This window comes from Bubalus kerabau, chromosome 5 (assembly GCF_029407905.1).
Source record: "Bubalus kerabau isolate K-KA32 ecotype Philippines breed swamp buffalo chromosome 5, PCC_UOA_SB_1v2, whole genome shotgun sequence".
NCBI classification, from domain to species: Eukaryota; Metazoa; Chordata; class Mammalia; order Artiodactyla; family Bovidae; genus Bubalus; species Bubalus kerabau.
Window position 1 is genome coordinate 642,315 of NC_073628.1, and position 20,923 is coordinate 663,237.

Here is a 20,923-nt window from a genome sequence, read left to right on the forward strand (position 1 = left end):
CCCGGCGTCAGATCACCCCCCGTCTCCACATACACAGGTGCCGACCACGCTGACCCCATGGTGGGTCTGTCCCCCACACCAGAGCCCAGGGCCCCTCCCGGCCCAGTCCTCACCCTTCCACCCAGCTCCTCAGAGCACAGGGACCAGCCAGTGCCTACAGCCCCACCCCGGGGGCCCGGCAGGGTGGGGCCTGGGGGGGGGCATTGGACCCACCATCTCAAGAGCCCACCTGCACCCACTGACCTAAGTGGGGTGCCCAGGCGGGCTGCCCCTCAGCCAATCTGGAGTCTTCTGTGAGACCCACACCATGAGCTGCAGGGCTCTTCCTCGGGACAGCTTGCGAGGGTCCAGCCGGGCCACGACCCCGAAGATGAGACCTATCCTCTTAGAACCCCCCAGCCAGCTCCCCAGAGCCGCGCGCGCTCACGGCCGTCATCTGGCCAGCAGCACTGTCACAGAGGGACCCTCTGCGTGGAGCCGGTGGGCCTGCTCAGCTGTCCTTCAACTCCCAGCAACAGCGTTTCTTCCCGACGCGCCCTCCTGGTAGAACAGCCGTGCCGGGGGCAGCGGCCCAGTGGGCTGGCAGTGACCACAGCCCACGCCCTGCCCTGGGGGTGGGCCTGCCCCCTGAGCCTCGCTTTCTGCCATGTGCCTCCACTCCTCTGCCACGTGGTGCCCAGCAAGCTCCTGGGCAGGCAGGCCAGGTCCCTTTGTGTGGCCCTGGGGTGACGCCTGCCTGAGCGTCCACAAGCAGGACACCTGGGGTTGCCCTGGAGCCTCTGAACCCTCAGGGACTGCAGACCATGCAGGACTCCGCCGCCTGTGCGGTGGGGATTATGGACCCTGCCTCACCAGACAGCAGAGGCCAGGCAGCCAAGGCTGGGTGGAGGGTCTGCATCCTTAGCCTCCCCCGGCCCTGTTAGGACTCCCCACCCTGGGTCACTGCCCTGAGAGGCCTGGGTCCCTGGCCTGCTCGGTCCCCGCGGCGGCCACAGCACACACAGATCTGGAAATGGAAAACAGTCTGTATTTCACACATTAGTCCCTCCATCTCTTAGAAAAGGGCATGCTGGCTGCAAGCCCGGCCTACAGCAGGTCGTAGAAATAGTCCAGGCCCTGCCCGAGCTCCCAGATGGACAACCCCACGCCCAGCTCCTGGGCCAGCTCCAGCCGCTCCTGCAAGGACTGAGGCGGGGGGAGTGTCGGCCCGGTTGGCCCGGCTGCCCTAGGCCCGAGGCCGCTGCCTGCGGCCGCCTCACCAAGGGCCAACCCACCCGCAGCCTCAGCCCCGGCCCCGAGGCCTCTGCCCGCTGCTGTCTCACCGGGGGCCGCCCCACCCGCAGCCTCAGCCCTGGCCCTGAGGCCGCTGCCCGCTGCTGTCTCACTGGGGGCCACCCCACCTGCAGCCTCAGCCCTGGCCCCAAGGCCGCTGCCCGCTGCTGTCTCACCGGGGGCCAACCCACCCGCAGCCTCAGCCCCGCACCCACCTTCAGTGTCGGATAGAAGACGACGTGCCTCCCGCCGCGGCTTCTGCAAGAGAGCAGACCCAGACCGTCCGTCTGCAGTGGCCTCAGCTCCTCCTGGCCCCGCCCTGCCAGCCCAGGGCGCAGGTTCGTGCCCCTCCTTGGGCTGGGCCCGCGCCGACAGGACCATGCCATGGGCCCTCCCTGACACTCACTTCTTGTACTCGAAGAAGTGCTCTGCGGCCTGGCTGTCCCACACGACCTGGGGCCGGTGGTCCTTCAGTGTCTGGATGTACCTGGGGGAGATGGGGTGTGGGTGGCCGCTGCCGTCACGGCAGCTGGAGGCTAACCGGGGCATTCTCCGGACCACCCCTGGTGGTCCACAGAATGCCAGCGACAGCAGGTGGGGTGGGAAGGCCACGTGGGGTGGCCTGGGCACGCTGAAATGCCAGGAAGCAGGGCCACTGGGGGGTCTCCAACGCTTGGGCCAGGGCTGTGGGGGCAGGGGACGGGGGCCCCGACAGAGGCTGCTCAGATGTGGGGGCCGGGGCACTGCCCTGACCCGACGGCACCACGGGCAGAGCAGTGTGGGCGAGCCCGCAGTGTGCGCAGCGCCGGGCGGGTGGCGCAGATGGTGCTCCTGGGCCCCACCTGGTGGAAGGCAGGCGGGCAGGCCCTGGGGGCAGCCTCGGCTCCGCATCCCCCGCCTCCCAAGGAAACGGTGGTGTCCGGGCCCTCTGGGGAGCCAGGCTGTCCTCCCTACCCCCTTGCTGTGGACACGGCTGCCCCAGGCCCGTGGTGGGCCTGGCCTCACTGCCAGAAGCCACTGGTTTCAGACCTGCCCCCAACACACATGAAGACAGGCTGGTCTCCAGGGTGCTGCGTAGCCAGGACAGCGGGGGTCTGCAGCCCACACTGAGTCTCCCTGGCCAGCAGCCAGCACCCAGACGGGCTGGGGGGGCAGGTGTGGCCGGCCCACCCCCGGGCCTGGGGCTGCTGTGTGCTTTGGGCTGGACCACGGACGCCGGTGGGGCGCTGGGGGTCGGGGCTGCACAGAGCAGTGGGGAACCCGTGGCAGCGGCAGCGGACGTGGGGCCCCAAGGGGTTTGGGCCAGGACCCAGGACGCCCACCACACCAGGTCCAACTGTCCAAAATGACGGCATCATCCTTAACCAAAGCCATGCTCCTGGAATCACAGGGATCACTTGCTGCTTTGGACCCGTCTGCCCTGGGGCTAAGGAGATCTGGGACGTGGGGTGGGGTGGGGTGGGTATTTCTGAGCCCCCGAGTCCTGTCCTGGGTCAGGGACAGATGCTGCTGGGCAGGTGGCTCCAGGCCCTCGGGTTTGGGGAGCCCTGGCCACGCACTCCTCACAGAGCTGCCTGCTGGAGCCGGGGAGCTGTGGGGGCAGCTGAGGCTGCACTCTGTTGGGGTCAGTTCCTCACCCCGGAGGCTGAGGCCTATGCCAGGGCTGGGGCCATTCAGGACCCCACGCTCACCGGGTGGGAGGTGGAGGAGCAGCGAGTGAGCACCCTGGGTGGGGACAGCTACACAGACTGCTGCGGAGTGAGAGCAAGGCCACGGGCAGCCCAGGTGGAGAGGCTGGGGCGCGGGCTGAATGAGGAAAAGGTACACACGGGGCCTGAGCGGTCCCTGAGCTAAAGTGGAAGGCCTTGGCCACAGGCCGCCTGACCCGTCTCTACGAAACGTCCCGTTGAGGCAAGTCACAGGCGAATCCCAGGTCAGCGGCCACAGGGGGCGGGGGAGCTGCCGGGACCCGGCAGCTCGGCTGACGAGACGCTGTGGAAACAGAAGGTGGCTGCGTCGCCTGACGAGGTTCTGAACGCTGCTGGCTCAGGCGCTTTGCCACAGTGGACCTTACAGCGTGTGAAACACACCTCCCCGCTCAAACAAGTCATCAGCATTTGGGATGAAAGGTTCAGGCAACGGCAAAGAGAATCATACACGAAGACATAGCACACAGGTTGGAGGATTCTGGGCCTGGAGACGAGCTGCACAGCCCCACTCTCAGGGCGAGCGAGCAGAGAGCAGGCTGAAGGGGGCCGTCAGGGCAGTAGGGGGAAACCAGCCCACGGTGGGCTTCCCGCCTCCCACTGGGGCCTGGGCGCCCTGCGCTCTCTGTCATGGTCCCCGCAGGACTGAAAGGACCTGCCCTGGAGGGCACCGCCTCCGAACTGCTAAGGACCCAGCCGGGTGCGTGGAAGGGGCAGGGTCCCCTGCTGCAGGCCCACGTGGGGAGTCTGGTGGGCACCACCACGGGCGATGCGAGGAGGCACCCTTCCCCCATCCCACCTCCCAGGAGGCAGTGTACACGAAGACCTCACGTCACCTACAGGCAGCACGACCCCCGTGGGTCCCCTGGAGCGCCCCTGAGGGGGGAGCCGGCAGGGGGCGCGATGAAGGGTCAAGGTGCATGGGGAGGCTCTGGGCACAGTGAGGGCAGGACACTCGGGCACCCAGGGAGGATGGTGAAACCCAGGGGCCAGTGGGGGAGAGGGTCTCAGCACAGAACGCGGTGCAGGGACGCAAAGACCAGAGCCGCGGGAGCCGCCAGCCCCATGCAGGGCAGCGCGAGACCCCGGGGCAGGACGGCCCAAGCCCCGTGAGCTCGAGCCCGGGCCCCCGGGCCCCCTGGCCCGTGAGTGGTGGGGGGTGTTGCTGGGCACGGCCCACCCTGGGCCGGTCTGGCTGTGCCCTGCTGGGGCTGGCTCTCGCGGGGGTCCCGGCGGGCACTGAGCAGGGGCAGTAGAGCCCAGTCTGGGGGCTGCCGGGGGCTGGGTAGCCACTTGGCCTGGGGGCGTTCAGGGGGCTGGCCAGGCACCCTGACCACCAGGGCAGTGCAACAGCCTCCCAGAGCGGGGGCTCAGCAACCATGGTGACCCCCAGATCAGCACCCAGACCCGTGGGGCGCCCCGAGTCTGCATGTGGGGCGCCCCAACCTCTCAAGAGTTTCACAGCCACTCCGCCTCCTCGAGGGCAGGGAGCGATGAGGCCGTGGGGCGATGGGGCCTCAAGTCACCCGGGGTGGAGAGCAGAGGCAGCGGTCAGAGGATCCAGAGAGTGCAGACTGCCTCCCCACTGCCCCCTCCCACCGAGGCAGGCAGAGGCCACGAGACCCCCCCACCCTCCGGCTGGCAGAGCCAGCCTCCCAACCCCGCTGCAGGTCCTGGCTCTGTGTGAAGAGCAGATGGTGAGGCACTGATCGCCTGCTGTCCCTGGAGGGGACACCTGCCACACATGGCCAGATCAGCGCTGGGGAGGCTGAGCTGGGAGGGCGAGTGGTCCTGGGACAGGCCGGCCTGGGCTGCTGTCAGGGCAGCAGGGTGCCAGGCCCCGAGCTCACTGCCCCCACACCTGCTGGTCGCCTGCTGAGGGCTCCCGGGGGTCCAGTGAGGGTGCAGCCTGGTGGGCTGCGACTCTGGGGCTGTGAACGCGCCCACCCCCTGCAGCGGCAGCCTGCCCGCCCCCAGAGACAGGCCTCCATCTGGGGCCTCACTAAGCCCTCCCATCTGGCTCCCCAGACACGGCCTGAGGGGGGCTGCTCCCTGCCCTGCAGAGGCTCCGCCTGTCCCCAGAGCCCCCTGCACGTCGGGGGATGGTCTGGAAGAAATCTCCTCTGCCCATGGGCAGAGACGATCAGAGCAACCCAGGGCCAGCCCCTGCCTGAGGCTCCCCCAGGGCACAGGCAGCAGATGGCTGGCTAGGGCCCTAGGGAGGAGGAGACAGCGGGTGGGGTCACCGGGTTGAGGGAGGGGCTCTGGACAGGCTCTGCTGGGCCTCCAGCAGCCGACGGGGGAGGAGCGGAGCCCAGGGCCTGGTCTCCCCGCCCGACCGCCTTGCTGAGCCATGGGATGCCCCACGGGACAGCTGAGGCTGAGAGGAGGGGGCTCGGCGAGGTTCCCCAGAAGCACCCCCTGCCCACGGCCCCTCAGAGACCTACACGACCTCTCAGAACAGTGGTCAACCCCACCTGGGCCTCCTTCAGCCTCTCCCCAATGTAAGTGCCCTGGGCAAGACCCGAGTGGGCACCCTGAGGTCAAGGGAAGCAGGCGGCATCCTCTGGAGTCTGCGCCCTCTGGGGTCTGTGCAGGGTGGTCCCTGACACGCCCCTGGGCCCAGGAACCCTCTGCCCCACCCCCACAGGCCTCCCTCCCTGTTCCGCCTTTGGGCGGGGTGGAGGACCCCTCCGCTGGGTGACCCCAGCAAGCCCTGGGCAGAGCCGTCCTGTCCAGCTTCCCTCCCACGGTGCTCCCCCAGCAGCCGGAGGACCTCCCAGGCCTCAGCACAGCCGACCCTGGGGACTCGCCCGGGGAGGGGGCCAGGAAACGGGTGCCCCGCCCCACCGGGACTCCCGAGACCAGCCAAGGGCCAACCCAGCGAGTGGCCTGTCCCTCCGCAGGGCAGCCCTGAGGGAGTAGAACAGGACGGGCCGAGGCCAGCTGGCAGGCGGCCGGCGCTCAGGTGCTGCTGGGCTGCGTGCTGAGTCCCCAGAACCAGCAGGCCAGCAGGCGACCCTGCCCACGGGGAGCAGCAGCGGGCACACACACTCGGGTCACTGGCCTCAGGACCGTCCTCCTCACGGGACGGCTCACAGCATAAGGGCAGCAGGCTGGGGGCGCGCGGCCGGGTGAGACGCGCATGTGGCCGGAGCACAGGCCCCGGAGAGCTGCTCGGCGACACGGAGGGGACAGGGCTGGCCCGCTTGGCAGCCGCCACACACTCACTCAGCGTCCCAGACAAACCCCCAGACGAGAGCTACCGGGACACGTGGGAGGGAGAGGCCCTGAGTAAGACACGGCCGGGAAATGGGGTGCCGGCTTGGCGAGCAGGAGACACAGAGACAGAGCCCCAGGACAGAGTGAGGGCTCCCGGGAGGGGGAGAGACAGACCGGCCCGACACATGCCTGCTCGCGGGCCTGGAAAGGGAGGAGAGAGGGAGGTGAGGAACCAGCTACGTCCTTCCCAAACATGGCAGAAAGGATAAGCCCAAGGTTTAAAAAGCTCAACGAAAACCAGGTGCAAAGAACATAAACAAGTCTCCGTGAAAGCGTGTGGTTATCGCGGTGTGGTGGGCACTGGGCGGGGATGAGCGTGGGGCAACCACGCGGGGCGAGCAGCTGGTGGGACGGCATGCCCGGGCGGATGGCGCGGCAACGGCTTCAGAGCCCAGCGCACACAGCCCACACCGAGCGGGAGCACGACCACGCGGCCGGGAACACAAAGGGCTCCTCCGGGCCACAGCACAGAACGCGGGGTGGCAGGCCACCTGCACTGTGTCGAGGACACTCCCGCCGACATGGGGCGAGAGGGGGTGCCGGGACGGTGCCCGCAGACAGCCGGCCTGAGGTCAGACCCTGCCCGGCCTCCTCCCCACTGCAGCCCCTCACCTCCCACAATGAGGGTGCCGCGGGAGACGGGGCCGCCGGCTCACCTGGCCCCGATGATGGGCTCGCGGGCGTCCTTGGAGGCCGAGTAGTCCATGCCGTAGAAGTTGAGCCCCAGCAGGATCTTGCTCCGCCACTTGGACTTGGGGTCCAGGACCTGGACGCAGGCTCGCACCCAGGGCAGCGGCGCGTTGGGGCCGGCTCTGCAGGGTCGGGGAGGAGTGGGTTTCAGCACCGGGCCGAGGACTCGGGCACCCAGGTTGGGGCAGGAGTCCACGCACACCACGGCAAGGACAGCAGCAGACAGATGGCCCTGCTGGACCTGTGCTGGGTGTCTGCTTCGCCCAGGACCCTCAGGCGGCAGAGCGCTCAGGGGAGGCCCGGGAGGGCTGGGGCAGCAGCGTGACCCCCGACACAGGAGCACCTTCTCCGGGGCGTGGAGGTGGGCCCAGCACCTGGCATGGGGCAGCCAGGGCCGGGAGACGTGGAGGGACACCCCGGGATGGCATTCCCATGGGGTGGCCAGGTGCCCTAAGTCACCCCAAAACAAGAATGTCGCCCAACGCAAGGCTGACTTTGGGCTCTGGGAGAAGAGACTGGGCCCTTCGTGATTCTGGAGCTGAGAGCTGACCGCGGGTCACAGCCTGAGCAGGCTGGCGGGAGGCGGGACCGCACCCGGGCGTCCACTGGGCAGGCCTTCCGGGGGCTAGGCCCCCACGTGCCGAGCGAGAGCGCGTGGGCCCGGAGCCCCACTCACGGCTGTGCTGTGGAGTAGTCGTAGGTCATGAGGCTGAAGCCGTCCAGCACGGGCGCCAGCTGCTCAAACTCCGTGTTCGTGAACATGCCTAGCTTGTTGGTCCTGCAAAGAGATGGCATGGTTTCCATGCCCACCTCGTGGTCACAGCCTCTCCCCAGCTGACCTGGGCTCAGCAGAGGATGGGGCATGCCGGCCAGGGGCTCCCAGCTCAGGCCCCTTCTGCCCCTGCTCCAGGAAGACACCTCAGTCTCTTTCCCTGGAGGGGAGCAGCACTCGGGTACACAGGGTGGCCTGCAGCTGGGTCAGGGCTCCGTGGAGAACCCCCACTCCTGCCCAGGCCCCAGAGGCCTCTCTCACATAGGCACGGGCAGCCCAGGCCCGCCCACTTCCACTCAGCCTCAGGTACAGCGCCCTCCCTCTGGAGGCCTCAGGTCTGGGCAGGTGGGGGCCCCGGGGGCTGTCTGCAGGACGCAGCCGACTGCCAGCCGTCTGCTCCACTGTAGCAGCCTCTACAACCCTGCTTTGTCCCTGGGTGGGGCGCAGTGGGCTCTGCGTCCCCCCCCCAGTGTGAGCAGAGAAAACAATCCCTCCTCTAGGCCAGCGCCTCCAGTCCCTGGGCAGGGGCGGTCCACCATGTGGACCTCAGCCTCAGTCACTAGTTCCACGGGGTCCAGGCAACCCTAAGACACCCCATCGCCAGGCTACACCCCATCGCCAGGCTGCCCCCCAAGCCCGCTGAGCAAAGGCCACCCACCCTGAGCCTCCGCCTTTGGAGGGAGGGGCCTGGAGGCCTGACCCAGGCCTCCCAGAGACACCAGGCTCCTGGGGACAGGGGCCAGGAGAGCCCCGAGGGGCACAGGCGAGACCCCCTGACGAGCACTGACTGTGGCCAGGAGCACGGGACGCAGCTGGGAACCAGACACTTCCACGGGGTGGCGGCAGCCACAGGCCCGGGGCTGCACTCCAGACCACCCCGCTCAGCTGGGAGGCGCCGGGCAGCGTGAACCCCACACCAGCACCAGGTTTCAGGCCAGGCTCCCCGCCCCATCCCGGCCCCTACGGCCACATGACACTGTGAAGCCACAACCCCCAGGGCGAGATGCCGCCTACTGGGCTGGACACCCAAGCCCCGCCCCGAACCAGTCCTCTGCAGGCCGAGCGTCCTCAGGACCAGCGCAGACCGTGCACATCCCTGGCCCTGCCACTGACCACAGGCGGGGCATCCCCTGGCCCACGGACACTGCCTGTAGAGCCTTGCCCACGGTGGCCCAGCGGGCGAGGGGGTGGGCCTGCTGCCGGTTCCCCCCACCGCCCCCCATGGGCCCGCCCCAGGGCCTCCTGCCCACAGCCAGCCTATGTGATCAGAGCAGAGCCGCGCCTGCAGGTCTGGGCTGTCCCACCCGTCAGCAAGGGCTCCTCCCCTCTGGTGTGGACCTCCGCCACCTGCACCCGCTGTGTCCAGGGGTGACCCCTGCCCACGGCCCCGCTGAGCCTCACAGTCTGGCCCCAGGCCACCCCTGGAGCTCAGGAGACGTCAATGGGGGTCAGCCTGGGCAGAGGCGTCCCTCCCGGGGAAGGACCCTCACCTACCCCCTTCCCGTGGTGACCCTAAACCCCAGGGGTGACTGGAGGACAGCTAGATGCAGCGCCCATCAAGGGGGACACCTGTCCATGAGGATGTGAGCTCGCTGCGGGGAAGGTCCTGGAAAGGAAGCCAGTCCACCATGCTCCAGGGTTCTGGGAGCTCGATTCTCAGAAGAGACAGCCTGAGGGGTGGAGGCGAGGACTGACTCAGGGCCCTTCTAGAGCCAGGGTGGCCCAGAGCTCTCATTAAACCCGTTGATTGGTGCTGGACCATCGGTGAGGGCCAAGCTGAGACCTCGGAAGCAGGGCTCAAGGTCAGGATGGCCACCCGTGCCAACAGCCCCCAAATGGGAGGGGGAGACACAGGCCACAGCAGCAAAAGGCTGCCACGCAGATACCCTCCGGGCTGCCGTTCCCATGGGCAGCAGCGCGGCCTCTGTGAAGCGACTGACGCTGCGGAAAGGCGAGAACATCTGTTTACAGCTCACTGCTTCCTCTGCGGGGCTGCTGTCCCGAAGTGCAGGTGGAGAAGGGCAAAACCAACAAGACAAACCTCGGCCACTGAGGCCTCTGGAGGAAGGGAGGCTTGCTCGCCAGTGCGAGGGTGCAGCCAGGCTGTGTCCCCAAGACATGGCCTGGGCCAGCAGAGGCGGCCATGCCCAGGGCCCCCGCCGTCAGCCCGGCCACACGGGCCATGGCCCCCGCCCCCAACTCTCCTCTTGCTGCCACCAGAGGGTGCGTCCTCCCCGGTCACTGCCCAGAGAGGAGACCCAGGCTTGTTCCATCCACTCCCTGCCTGGGGGCCAGGAGCTCAGGTCAGAGGCCTGGGCAGAGAGGGCGCTGGCTGGAAGGCTGCTCCCCACCCCGTCCCAAGCCCACTGCCCTTGGAGGCCAGGCCTAGGGGTCAGCCCCTCCAGGGGCGTCAGGCCCACTCACCCTCCCCCACACCCTCCAGCACACGGGGTTCTGCCCTGCACACCTGTCAGCATGAGGGGCCTGCAAGGGGGCCGGTCCCGCCTGCAACCCGGGCCCTCCCTGGGCCAGAGGAGCCTGTCTCCACCGATGGCCCCGACGGCCAATCACCAAGGTCAACTGGGGCTCCACACGTCCCGATCCACCCCAACTGACAGAGACCAGACCCTGGAAACAGGCGCTGCACTTGCAGCTGAGCCCACGGACCACACAGGTGTCCACTGCCCTGGCCCTTCCAGACCAGGGCCCCCATCCTGGGAGGACCTCTGGTCCCTCACACACGTGTGTCCCACGCGTCAGCACGCACTCAGAAGCGTAGGAGGTGACACCCAAGGCCGAGGGCCCTCCTGCGGGCCGCAGACCACAGCCCAAGTTTCTGGGGACACGTGGAGATGCCGCGGGGTGGGACGTCCGGCGCAGGAGGGCAGCTGCCCAGGGTGGCTGAGGTGGCTGCAGCCTCTTCTGTCTGAGGCCAAACCGCGCGGGTCCAGAGGCCACCCGCCCCGTCCCACGCACTGGCCCGAGCTCTGCAGCGAGCCCATGACTGGCCCCTCTGGGGCCTCACCACCCCTCTGCTCAGCCCTCAGCCCTAGGTCACCACCTGGGCCTCCTCCGTGCCCGGTGCGGGCTGGATGGCGGTCAGGCCACAGTGCTGACAGCTGGCACAGGGCCCGGCTCCCTGTCTCAGGGCTGGGGTGGCGGAAGCGGCTGGGCTGAGTGGCAGGAGGTCTGGCCTGAGGCAGCTTGGGCCCTGAGCTGCAGACCCCTGACCTGCGGGCCCATGAGAACATGCTGACAGGGTGCCCCACACGGGCAGTGGCCGGCGTAACCAGGCTGGGGCTGGGTGGGGCAGGAAGGGCCCCTGGATGAGCAGGCACAGCGCTTACCCCGGGGCGACGGCAGGCGGGATGACCAGGAAGACCAGCAGCCGGGCCTGGCGCAGCGCCTCGGCCATGTGGGTGAGCAGATGAATGAGCCCCCTGCAGAGGAGCGGAGCACAGGTCAGGGGCAGCGGCGCTGGGCAACACCCGGGCCACCCTCCACCCACCCTGGCCTTACAGCCCCCACTGTAACTCATACTCCAGGCCCCTGACCCCCGAAGCATGGGGGCGGAGCAGGGAGGGGGGCTGTGTGGCGCCCCGTCACCTCTGGACCCTGCCGGACACGCAGCCAGGCAGGGGTGAGGGAGGAGCCCGTGACTCAGGGGTGCTGCGGGCAGGGGTGCCCCGGAGGTGCCTGGGGTTGAGGGTGCGGGGCAGCTCCGCCGATGGGCCTCGTGCCGAGGCCCTGACCTCCCGCCCCCTCGGCAGTCACCCCACCCCAAGCAGTCGCCGACACGGAGCCCCGCCTTCCCCAGCCCCAGGAGGGTCAACCAAGCGCTCCTGGACCCAAGGAGCAGCATCTCCGAGGCACACAGCCTCACGGCTCCTCCGGTCATGAGGGCGAGGGGCGTGGTGGCATCTCAGGTCTGGTGGGAGCACGGACCATGGAGAGGCTGGCTCAGCCCCCAGGGGCCGCCCTGCCGGAAAGAAGGTCTTGGGCCAGCTCCGGGCTGGGTCCACTCTGGCCTGGCCCTGCACTGCCTGGGAGGGTGTGGGTCCGGTGACTGACCTGGGTCCTTCCCCACAGCCCCTCAGGAGCCACCTCGGTCTAGAGAAGAGGTGGCGAGCGCCCCCGCCCGGCGCGGGCAGGTGGGGGGCTGTGCACCCCCGGTCCCGCTCAGCTCGAGCCCGTCTACACAGCCCAAGGCCGCACAGGGCACAGCTGTGGCCACCCTGCGGAGGCGGGCATGGGGCAGCCTCTCAGTCTCCTCGGACCCACCCTCGGCGGGAGGATCCCAGGGCCAAGGAGACACCGCTCTGGCCGTGGCTGTGGGGTCAGGGATGCCCCTGGGGAGCACATGGCTGCAGAACCCACCTCAGCCCCTCCCCGAGGCCGGGAGCTGGCACACCACCTGTGCCCTCAGCACCCATAACCACCAGTGACTGCCCGGCTTTGGGGACCACCCGTGGCTAAGTCTCTAAGACGAGGTGGTCTTGTGGCCCGGGGCAGCGCCTGCCCATTGGGGGTCTGCTGGGACGAGGTCCCCAGAGCTTCCCAGGGCCACCCACCAGCTGGCCTACCGGCGTGAACGCAGAAGACAGGCGTCTTACAACAGCCGGGCAGCCCCTACTCACTCCTACGCAGTAGGCTGTCCCGGGAGGGGCCTGGGGACCTGCCACCCAGGGCGGGGACAAGGTGCATCGCCTCCATCACACGCCCAGGGAGCCGGGTCCAAAGCCACCTGCCAGGCTGGCCAGCCCCGACCCTGCCCCGCCGCGTGCCTGCTGTGCGCACCCTCCTGAGCCGCCCGGACGAGGCCGTCTCCCCCAGCCCCTCTCAGGCGTTCTCGGCAGGGCCACCACTCAGCAAGGACCAAAGCAGAGCCCAGGGGTGGCGAGACTGTCTCTCAACCAAAAGCCACCACAGGGGCCACCAGAGCACAGTGGGGTGTTGGCTCCTGACACAGGGGCCCCCTGCCCTCAGCTGGACTCGCCCACCGTTCTCCACCCGTTCTCCTTCTCAACTCCGGCCTTGGGGCGCCCCCAGGGCAGAAGCACCCACGGTGGGGAGTGTGGTCGGTGCAGAGAGAAGCAGGAACCATGGTGGGGCCTGCATCCAGGCTGCCTCCACGCCCAGGCAGAGCCTGGCAAGCTGGGCTCCAGCCGCAGCTTCCTGGGGTCTCAGGCAGGTGTCTTGGCCCCCACACGGCCCCTCGAGAATATCCTCCTGCTACACTAATAGACCCGAGGGCCCGCGGATGCCACCTCCGAGCAGGTGGAGAGCAGCCCGCAGCTGCGAGAGTGATGGGGGGGGAGCCCTGCCGGAGTGGGGGGCCCCTGGGCTGGAGGCATGGAGCAGCGGGGCTCGGGTGCAGGGCGGCCACGGTTGCGGCGGCTGCAGGCCCCCATGCCCGGCGCGCTCCTCCTCCTGTGGGGCTGACCCCTGGGCCTGATGGGACCAGGGCAGCGGCTGCTGGAGGGGACCTGCCTTCCCGGTCACCCTGGCTGAGGGGGGTCTGGCCGTGGGCCTCAGGGGAGGGGGGACCTCATCGGGGCTAGGCAGCCCCCCAGCTGGCTGCGGCAGGGCCGAGGCTGGACGGCAGGCTCTTCTCCCAGAGCAGCCCGTGGCGATGTGCCCGCAGGCGCCCCGACCCCGCTCGGCCGTCTCCTCGCCAAGGCCCCTGAAGGCTCTGTCAGGCTCGCCCCAGCGGTGCTTAGCCGGGCACCCACCCGCAGCCGCTCCCAGACTCCTTGGAGCCGCTCTCTGACCTTCTCGGGGTGCCTCCCAGCGCCAGCACAGACTGTGGGAAGACAGCCCTCCCTCCCGACGAGGTCCCTTCACGTCCGGCCTCAGCCTCTTCCCGACACTGGCAGCTGGGAAGGACACGCGCATGCCCCACGCCCCGCACGCTGCCCAGGCCCACTCACGCGTGCTTCTGGACCAGCAGCTGGTTCCAGACCTCCACTACCAGGCCGTCAAAGTGCTGGCTCTGAAAGGACAGGGGCAGGTGGGCAGGGCTCCAGGAGGAGGGGGCACAGGCAAAGCCAGCCCCGGCTTTCCCCTCCTGACTGTGGGCCCAGGGGCAGAGAAGCTGCAGCTCTCGGTCCCGGCCACTCATGTGACTCCCCCAAACACCACCCCTGGGGCCCCGAAGGGCTCTCCCTGCCCTGCAGCCCAGCACTGGCCTGGGCAACGTGTCCCCCGGGAGGGCAGCCCCTGCGCCCGAGACGCATGTGGTCAGGAGGGAGCCCCGGGCGTCACCTTGGCCACCTGGACGATGGTCCTGCTGAGCTCCTCAATCTCATCCTCGTTGTCCAGGACGCTGTCAAAGTCCTCGTACGTCCAGTCCTCGAACCGGAGACGAGGCACTGGGGGCAGACGCACAGACCATGACCCTCCTGGGCTAGCCCGGCCGAGGCGGGCCCTTGGCCTCCAGAGCAGAATGACCACTACCAGCAGCCGGGGTGGGCACCCCGGTGCCACGTGGCCTGGGGAGCGAGGGGCATGGGCAGCGCTAGGGATGCAGACACTGGCCCTTTCCTCCCTTCACCCACCAAGTCCCGGAGCATCCAGACCCTGGCTCATCCAGCTCCTCGTTGCCCGGCTCTCGCTGGACCTTCCCCCACCAGCTCCCCGTGAAATGAACTGCAGGTCCTCTCCCAGCCCCGGCCCCCTCCCCAGGCCCCAGCGTACTTGGCAACGTGGCCCTCCTTCACCAGCCATGAGCTCTAGGATGGGCAGGGCAGGGTGAGCGTCACCCCTGGGCACGGCCCCCAGCAGAGCTCCATGAACCCTCAAGGGTGAATGAAGAGATGGGAGGGCGAGACCGCAGGGGAAGGGGCTGGCCTTGGTGGGCTGACCAAGGCAGGCAGCAGGGCCACTGGGGTCCGGCTGGATCGAGGCCATGAATGCTGGGCTGGGGCGGCCTCGTTTCTGAGCAGTCAAAAGAGGGACATGCTGAGCATGCTAGGCGGCGCGGCCTGAGCAAGCAGGTAGGTGTGAAGGCCCTGGCCCCTCCCCTACCCAGCACGCTCCACGACCTCCACCCGCTGGGGTGCGGCCTAAGGGCCCACAGCCCTGACTCCGCGGACTCACCTACGCGCAGGCCCTTGGCTTGTTTCCTGACTGCCCGCAGCCACCCTGTGGGATGTGGAGAGGGCAGTCAGCGTGGGGGTACAGCCCCTTCCCCTGCCCCCCGGACCTGACCTCCCCCAGGAGGAGCACGGAAGGGAGGAGGCAGGGGAACCTGGGGTCCTGCGCTGCCCCCTGCCTTGCAGAGCAGCCAGGGCTGGAGGCATGTGGCCGCACCAGGGCCCCCACCCCGAGGGGCCCGGCCCGTCTCTCAGAGCTGAGGGCACCAGAGAGCAGGAGCTGATGCTGCCCAGCTGCCCTTGGATCCACGCCCCTCCACCCCCGGCGTCGGGGAGCCCCGCTTCTGGCCAACATGTCCTCTCTCTGAAAACAAAGGGGAAAACACCCGAGTAAAGTCAGGTGCAAAGCGCGGCTGTCAGGACAGCCAGACCCCCGCCTCCTCCACAGATCCTCCCCCGGGACACCATGTACAAACCGCGGAGGCAAACGGGGGTGCAGCTGAACGCCAGGCAGGTGTGACACTCACGTACTCACACCAGACTCACTCATCTTCACACACACACACACTCGCTCGCTCACTCACTCTCCCAGACCCCAGACGGGCACAGACAAGTGACGGGTCGGAACCTTGGTCCACGTCGTCCAGGCCCGTGACCTCGAACATCTCGCGGCCGTGCCTCCTCAGCTGCAGCCACACGGGGGCGACGTGGGTGAACTTGCCTCCGAAGATCTTGGCGACATCGTACCCGTGTCGGTTCCACTGGCAGAGAGAGGAGGACCAGTGAGCCTGCTGGCAGCGGGGGCCAGAGGGCAGGCGACCACCTGCAGGCGGGGCTCCGCAGGGCCGCCCGCCTCGGGCGCAGCAGAACTTTGCCGCCATCCTCGCCACTTTGCTGGGAGGCACCACCCCCACCGCTCCCTCGGGTTAGAGCGGCCTGGGGAGGTGAGGATGCAGACCCGAGCAGCCACCCTGCCTTCAGGGTCCGCCATCCACCCCCCGGGCTGGCCTACCGGCGTGATGTAGCCCAGGACATCCCCAGCGAAGTGCTTCTTGTGGGCCTTCGCCGAGCAGTAGCTGCGGTGCTCGAGGACGACGTCCTCCGCCCTGACGTCTGTCACCACCAGACCCCGCTCCTGGGCGGGCTTGCCCGAAACCTGAGTCTGAGACAGGAAGGCGGGGAGGACGCCGTCAGGGCGCGTCCGCAGGCTGAGCCCTGGGGCCGCAGCATCCTTTCGGTCGGGAGGGACCCTGTCCCAGAATCAGCGCTGCTGACCAGGAGCCCGCAGGGCAAGGCCGTCAGGTGGGGTGGACAGTCCCTGAAGACTCACCCTGCCTCCCGAGGCCCTCCCGGAAACAGCCACACCTGCCAGAGCTCGACTGACTCGCCCCGTGAAGCAGGGAGGAGCACAGGGGTCGAGGGAGGCAGCAGGTGGGGTGAGGGGGAACCCGGGGGCACGGGCAGAGATGCGAGCCCAGCGGGGGCAGGCCTGCCCTCGGGCCCCAGCACCAGAAGCTGCTCCCTCTGAGGCCGGCCGGCCGGAGCCCCGAGGGGCACAGTGCTGTCCGCCCAGAGGTGAAGCTCCCGGCTTGCAGTCGGCTCCCAGCCCCCAGTGGGAAAGGAGGCGTGATGGTCAGCCCTCTGGCGAGTCCCCAGACCACCTACCTTCTCCTGCAGCATCTTCGAGGCGGCCTTTTTGGCGTCTGACTTCGACAGCGTGGCATGCACAGAGCTGCAGGCCAGAGTGAGCCAGAGCGTGCCGAGGAGCACCTGCATGCTGGGCGGGTCACAGCAGGGCCCAACCTCGGGGTCCAGGGGGCTGCAGAGAGACAGAGCCCATGGAGACCCCGGCAGGTGGGTGTTCCCCCTGCCTCCTGGAGCTCTGGTCCTGACGGAGCCTGGAGCCTCCCAGCACTAAGCCGAGCACCGAGCCAGCCCTGAAGGCTGGAGTCCAGTGGCCAGCATCGCTGGGCCCCAGCTCCCCCAGACGCCCCAAAAGGGCCTTCCCTGCTGCAGGCCGGGAACCGTCCCACTGCCTCAGGGCTGCCCAATCACAGCCGGGGCCGACTGAGCAAAGCTTGGCCTCCACCCGCCACAAGCACAGACACATTCTGGCTACCAGCTACTGGCTTGAGTATAAAACAACGGAGCCGTGGAGAGGACTAGAAGAAAACACACCTGTGTAGGTAAACCTGGGGTGGGAGCTGGACAGGGGGATGCTTTTCCCCTTAAATCAGCATCAGTAGAAGTTACCAGGGAAACGTCTACATTTTACTACATAAAAACGAGACCCTATCATTTAGGAAACAAAAAACTGGGTTAAAGTAAATGCAGAACAATAAAATACTTGACAATGAATTTCTACCCCATATCTATAGGTGACATACAAAGAATTCGTACAAATTAAGAAAAAAAAAAAAAGATGCTCCAATAAGGAAAAAAAAAATCACACTGCATAACACACAGACCCCCTCAGGCCCCAGAAACAGCACCTCAGCCCTTGGCTTCACCATCAACCGAAGGAACGGACGCTGAGAGGGGCCAGCAGCGCCACCCCCACCACCTCCCTGCCCGAGGACTGAGAGTGACGCGACCTCAAGGGCCGGCGCGGCTTCACCCTTGGAGCTGTTCCTGGGAATTCAAGTTCAGGTGACTGCCTGGCCACAAATACTGTGCTTTCCAATCTGTGTTTCCTTTTTTCTTTTTAAAAATTCCGCTCTGGGGGACTTATTGTCTACATGGGAAAAGCTTTAAGACGCTCACTGCAGCTGTTCAAACCCCACGCTCCCAAACGCTGGCATCCTGAGGGCACCGTGGTGCTCACAACCCCCCAGTACAAACGTCCCAAACGCTGGCATCCTGAGGGCACCGTGGTGCTCACAACCCCCCAGTACAAACGTCCCAAACGCTGGCATCCTGAGGGCACCGTGGTGCTCACAACCCCCCAGTACAAATGTCCCAAACACTGGCATCCTGAGGGCACCGTGGTGCTCACAACCCCCCAGTACAAACTCCCAACGTGCACACGCAAAGCGTGATCCTGTCTTTACTGAATCTCTCAGACGAGCGCGCCCACAGTGAGGAGGGAAGGGGACGCTAAGTATACGTGCAGGCTGCCTGGAGTCCAGTCGCTCTGTCTTTCCCTGGGCTTCCCCACTGGACTCTCATCCCACCGGCACCACCACCCTGACCCTCTCTGGGGACAGCTGGGCAACATGCAGGGCCAGGCCACATGCACTCCTTGTTGAGGTTTTGAGAGTCGGTGTGAGAGCCTTTTGGTCAACGGTGTCTCAGTCTCGGCAGCACGTCCCCTCTCAACCTGACCAAGGTCCAGCTGGTCCAGAGGAGACCCCACAGGCAACCCAGGCCCTTGCTCGTTGGGTGGACACCCCTGGGGACACCAGAGCCCTGGCCAGGCAGGGTGCCCTATCAAGAGCCAGCAGAGCCAGGCCTGTGTGGGTGCCTGGGGCCTCCACCACCACGACCTCCTGGCTTGGAGCTCACTCCCCTCAAACCTCCCCCTCAGCCTACAGTCCTGCACAGACGGCATGCGCCTGGTCTAGGCTGCCACTCCCTGGGGCCTGCAGGACAGGGCCTAGGTCGGGGAGCCTAGGAGCCTCCCCCATCCCCTCGCCCCCAGGCAGAGAAGCACCCACGGCTGATCAGGTGCTCTTGAGGGGGAGTGGGAAACGATATGGAGACTCAGGCCTGATTTGCCACCCTCTGTCCCCTCCCCTCCCCTCCCGGCCATCAGATCCATCCAGGACGGCAGGCACCCAGGCCCAAGCCTGGCCCTGTGGCACCATGGCCGGAGGCCTGGGCTCCTCCTCGGCCTCAGCCTGGGGGTGGGGTGCTCCCTTGGCGGGGCTGACTGTGCCTGCTGAGCTGCGAGGGGCCAACCCTGCAGGGCACCCCGTCTTCAGCCCTGTCCCCTCAGGCCTCTCATGCCAGCGGGCTCCTTCCTCCCTGGCCCCAGGGTGGAGGTCAGGGCCCCCAAGGATGGAGCAGGAAGAGAAATAAAGCAGGACCTGGTCCCCTAGGAGCCACTCAGCCGTCACCTGGAGGCACATTCCGTGGCCCTTCCCAGCCTCTGCCCATGGCTGGCGGGTCTGCCTGCTGTCGCGCCCGCACTGAGACCCCTCTGCTCGCACCTGCGCTGAGACCCCTCTGCCCACCATCTGCCTGCCCTAGGACCTGTGCTTTCACACCATGGGAGAGAAAAAAGAGCAAAGGGTGGCAGTGGGGCTGATCTGGAGGAAGCAAGATGGGCCCTGCTGGCTTCTGCACCTGGTGCTAGCGGGCTGGCATGGCCACAGACCCCTGCAACCCTGTGCCCGCTGGGCCAGCTGTGGAGTGCGGCTCCACAGCACTGGGGGAAGCACTGACATGCCAGCTGCTCACACGTGCAGGGCTGCTCTGCAATGGCCGTGGAACTTTCCAGATGGCCTGCCTGACTGGGTAGTGGGGACGTGTTGGCTATGATGTGAGAGGTGTTCAAGCCCAGCAAGGTGAGGTGTCCCTGGGGGCTTGTCAGTGTGTCTGAGAGTCAACTCTTCCATCACACTCTCCACAGAGCTCAGCACACACACGAGCTCCCAAGTGTGCATGTGTCTTGAGTGCGCAGGCAGCAAACAGCTGATCGGTGCTGACCCTGCTCTGGGATGCACTCTCATGTTCTCCGTTTCCTTCTTAAAAAACCAGTTTTAATCCAGCCAACTTGTCTCTGCTCAGCAATGTGCGGCTCGAGAGATGCTGACCGCTGCGCACTGCGTGATCATCACACTCAGCGGGACCCAGAGCCGACTGTCCCGTAAACAGAACGGTTTCGTCCCCATAACTCGGGTAGTGTCCATCAGATTCTCGTCGGTGGGCACAAATTTGGGGGCCAACTCTGTTCCTGCGGGGAGGGCCGAGGGTGCGCTTGGAAATGGATGCAGTGTAAGAGCAGAAGCCCAGCCCTGGAGGAGGGACACTTGCGACTCTGGGGTGCCGTCCAAAGGGCGGGTCGCAGGTACCGTCGTGTTCCCTCAGCGAAGACAGAGGAAGCCCAGGACAGCCTGCTGGGCGCAGGGGGAACAGGCCCGTCGCCCCGGCCTCTGGCCTCGGCTCTCGGTGGCGCCCTTCAGCGCGAAAAGGCCGCCGCGCCCCAGGGCTGCAGCGGACGCCGAGAGACAGCCAAGGAGCGCGGCCCCTCGCGCGCCGCCGCCCCGCGTCCGTCACACCCACTCACACCCCCTCACTATCTCACACACAACCGCTCGCACAGCCTCTAGTCCACAGTCGCCGTTCTCCCTCGCGCCGCGCCTCCGGCTTCCACACCCACCGCCCGCAGGCTCGCTCCGCGGAGGAGAACCGGGGCCACGGGGCGGGGCGCGGACGCCAGCCCGGCCGCCGCCGCGGCGCTCACCTGCATGTCCTGGAGACGCGCCGGCCCTTGGAGTCGGCCGGAAGACCCGCGCGAACGCCACCGGAAGTCCCGCCTCTGAACGCCCGAGCGCCGCCACTAGCGCGCCACGCCAGCTTCCGGGCCTCCGCCGCGCAAGGCACGCTGGAGGCGGGGCCGGGCCGAAGAGGGGGCCTGGTGACAGGCCAGGGTGGGACGCGGCGGTGGGTGGGGAACGGGGGGCGGGGGGAGAGCCAAGGGGAGGAGCCTGGTCTGGGAGGGGCGGGGCGTAGGGGCGGGGCGAGGTTGAGGGGCGGAACTTAGGGGGCGGAGCCTTGCGGACTGGGTGGGGCTAACTCTCGGGCTAGGGGAGTCCGAGGGCAGGCCGAGGGGCGGGCCGGGTCGGACCGGGCCGAGGGGCGGGCCACGGAAGAGGGCGGAGAGGAAGGGCCCGCGCAGAGGCGGCCGGTTGGAGACGCGAATGCCGGGAGACCCTGGGGGCTGTCGCGCGCGCCGACCGCCACCTTCCGCGGGCTCCGGGTTCTCTTGGGAACCTTACGCTCGCGCTCGAGAGGTGGCTCAGAGGTCTGGGCTCCGGCGAGCGCACGTCCGGCGGAGGACCGGGCTCCGGGGGCGCCGTGGGCGCGGCGACCACGTGGGTGACCGCTAGGGAGCGCCGTGGGCTCGAGGGCGTCTGCCCGGCCAGGCCGGCGGCCAGGAGGAC

At 67.8% G+C, this 20,923-nt stretch overlaps 1 protein-coding gene across 2 annotated transcripts; it reads right to left on the minus strand.

Moving 5' to 3' along the window:
• Positions 1-1,007: 1,007 nt before the first annotated feature.
• On the minus strand, positions 1,008-20,360 carry CHID1 (chitinase domain containing 1). Of its 2 annotated transcripts, none has more exons than XM_055580467.1 (13): positions 20,224-20,360; positions 16,482-16,635; positions 15,829-15,978; positions 15,445-15,577; positions 14,821-14,865; positions 13,987-14,093; positions 13,653-13,714; positions 11,070-11,162; positions 7,627-7,728; positions 6,917-7,072; positions 1,679-1,759; positions 1,488-1,530; positions 1,008-1,185 (listed from the first exon to the last, which is right to left on the minus strand). In XM_055580467.1, exons 2-13 carry the CDS (start codon positions 16,590-16,592, stop codon positions 1,087-1,089), a joined length of 1,182 nt encoding a protein of 393 aa, XP_055436442.1. In that variant the 5' UTR covers positions 16,593-16,635; positions 20,224-20,360; the 3' UTR covers positions 1,008-1,086. The 2 variants fall into 2 exon arrangements, with proteins under 2 accessions (XP_055436442.1, XP_055436443.1); XM_055580468.1 differs by lacking the exon at positions 20,224-20,360 and adding an exon at positions 16,995-17,089.
• Positions 20,361-20,923: the final 563 nt, after the last annotated feature.

Bases quoted from the DNA above. Each gene is read 5' to 3' on its own strand.
- CHID1 (XM_055580467.1), bottom strand. From the start codon at position 16,592: ATGCAGGTGCTCCTCGGCACGCTCTGGCTCACTCTGGCCTGCAGCTCT. The intron at 1,531-1,678 runs GTGAGTGTCAGG...GCTCTCTTGCAG, and splicing joins CACTTCTTCGAGTACAAGAA to AAGCCGCGGCGGGAGGCACG. The intron at 1,186-1,487 runs GTGGGTGCGGGG...CCCCCGCCTCAG, and splicing joins TCTTCTATCCGACACTGAAG to TCCTTGCAGGAGCGGCTGGA.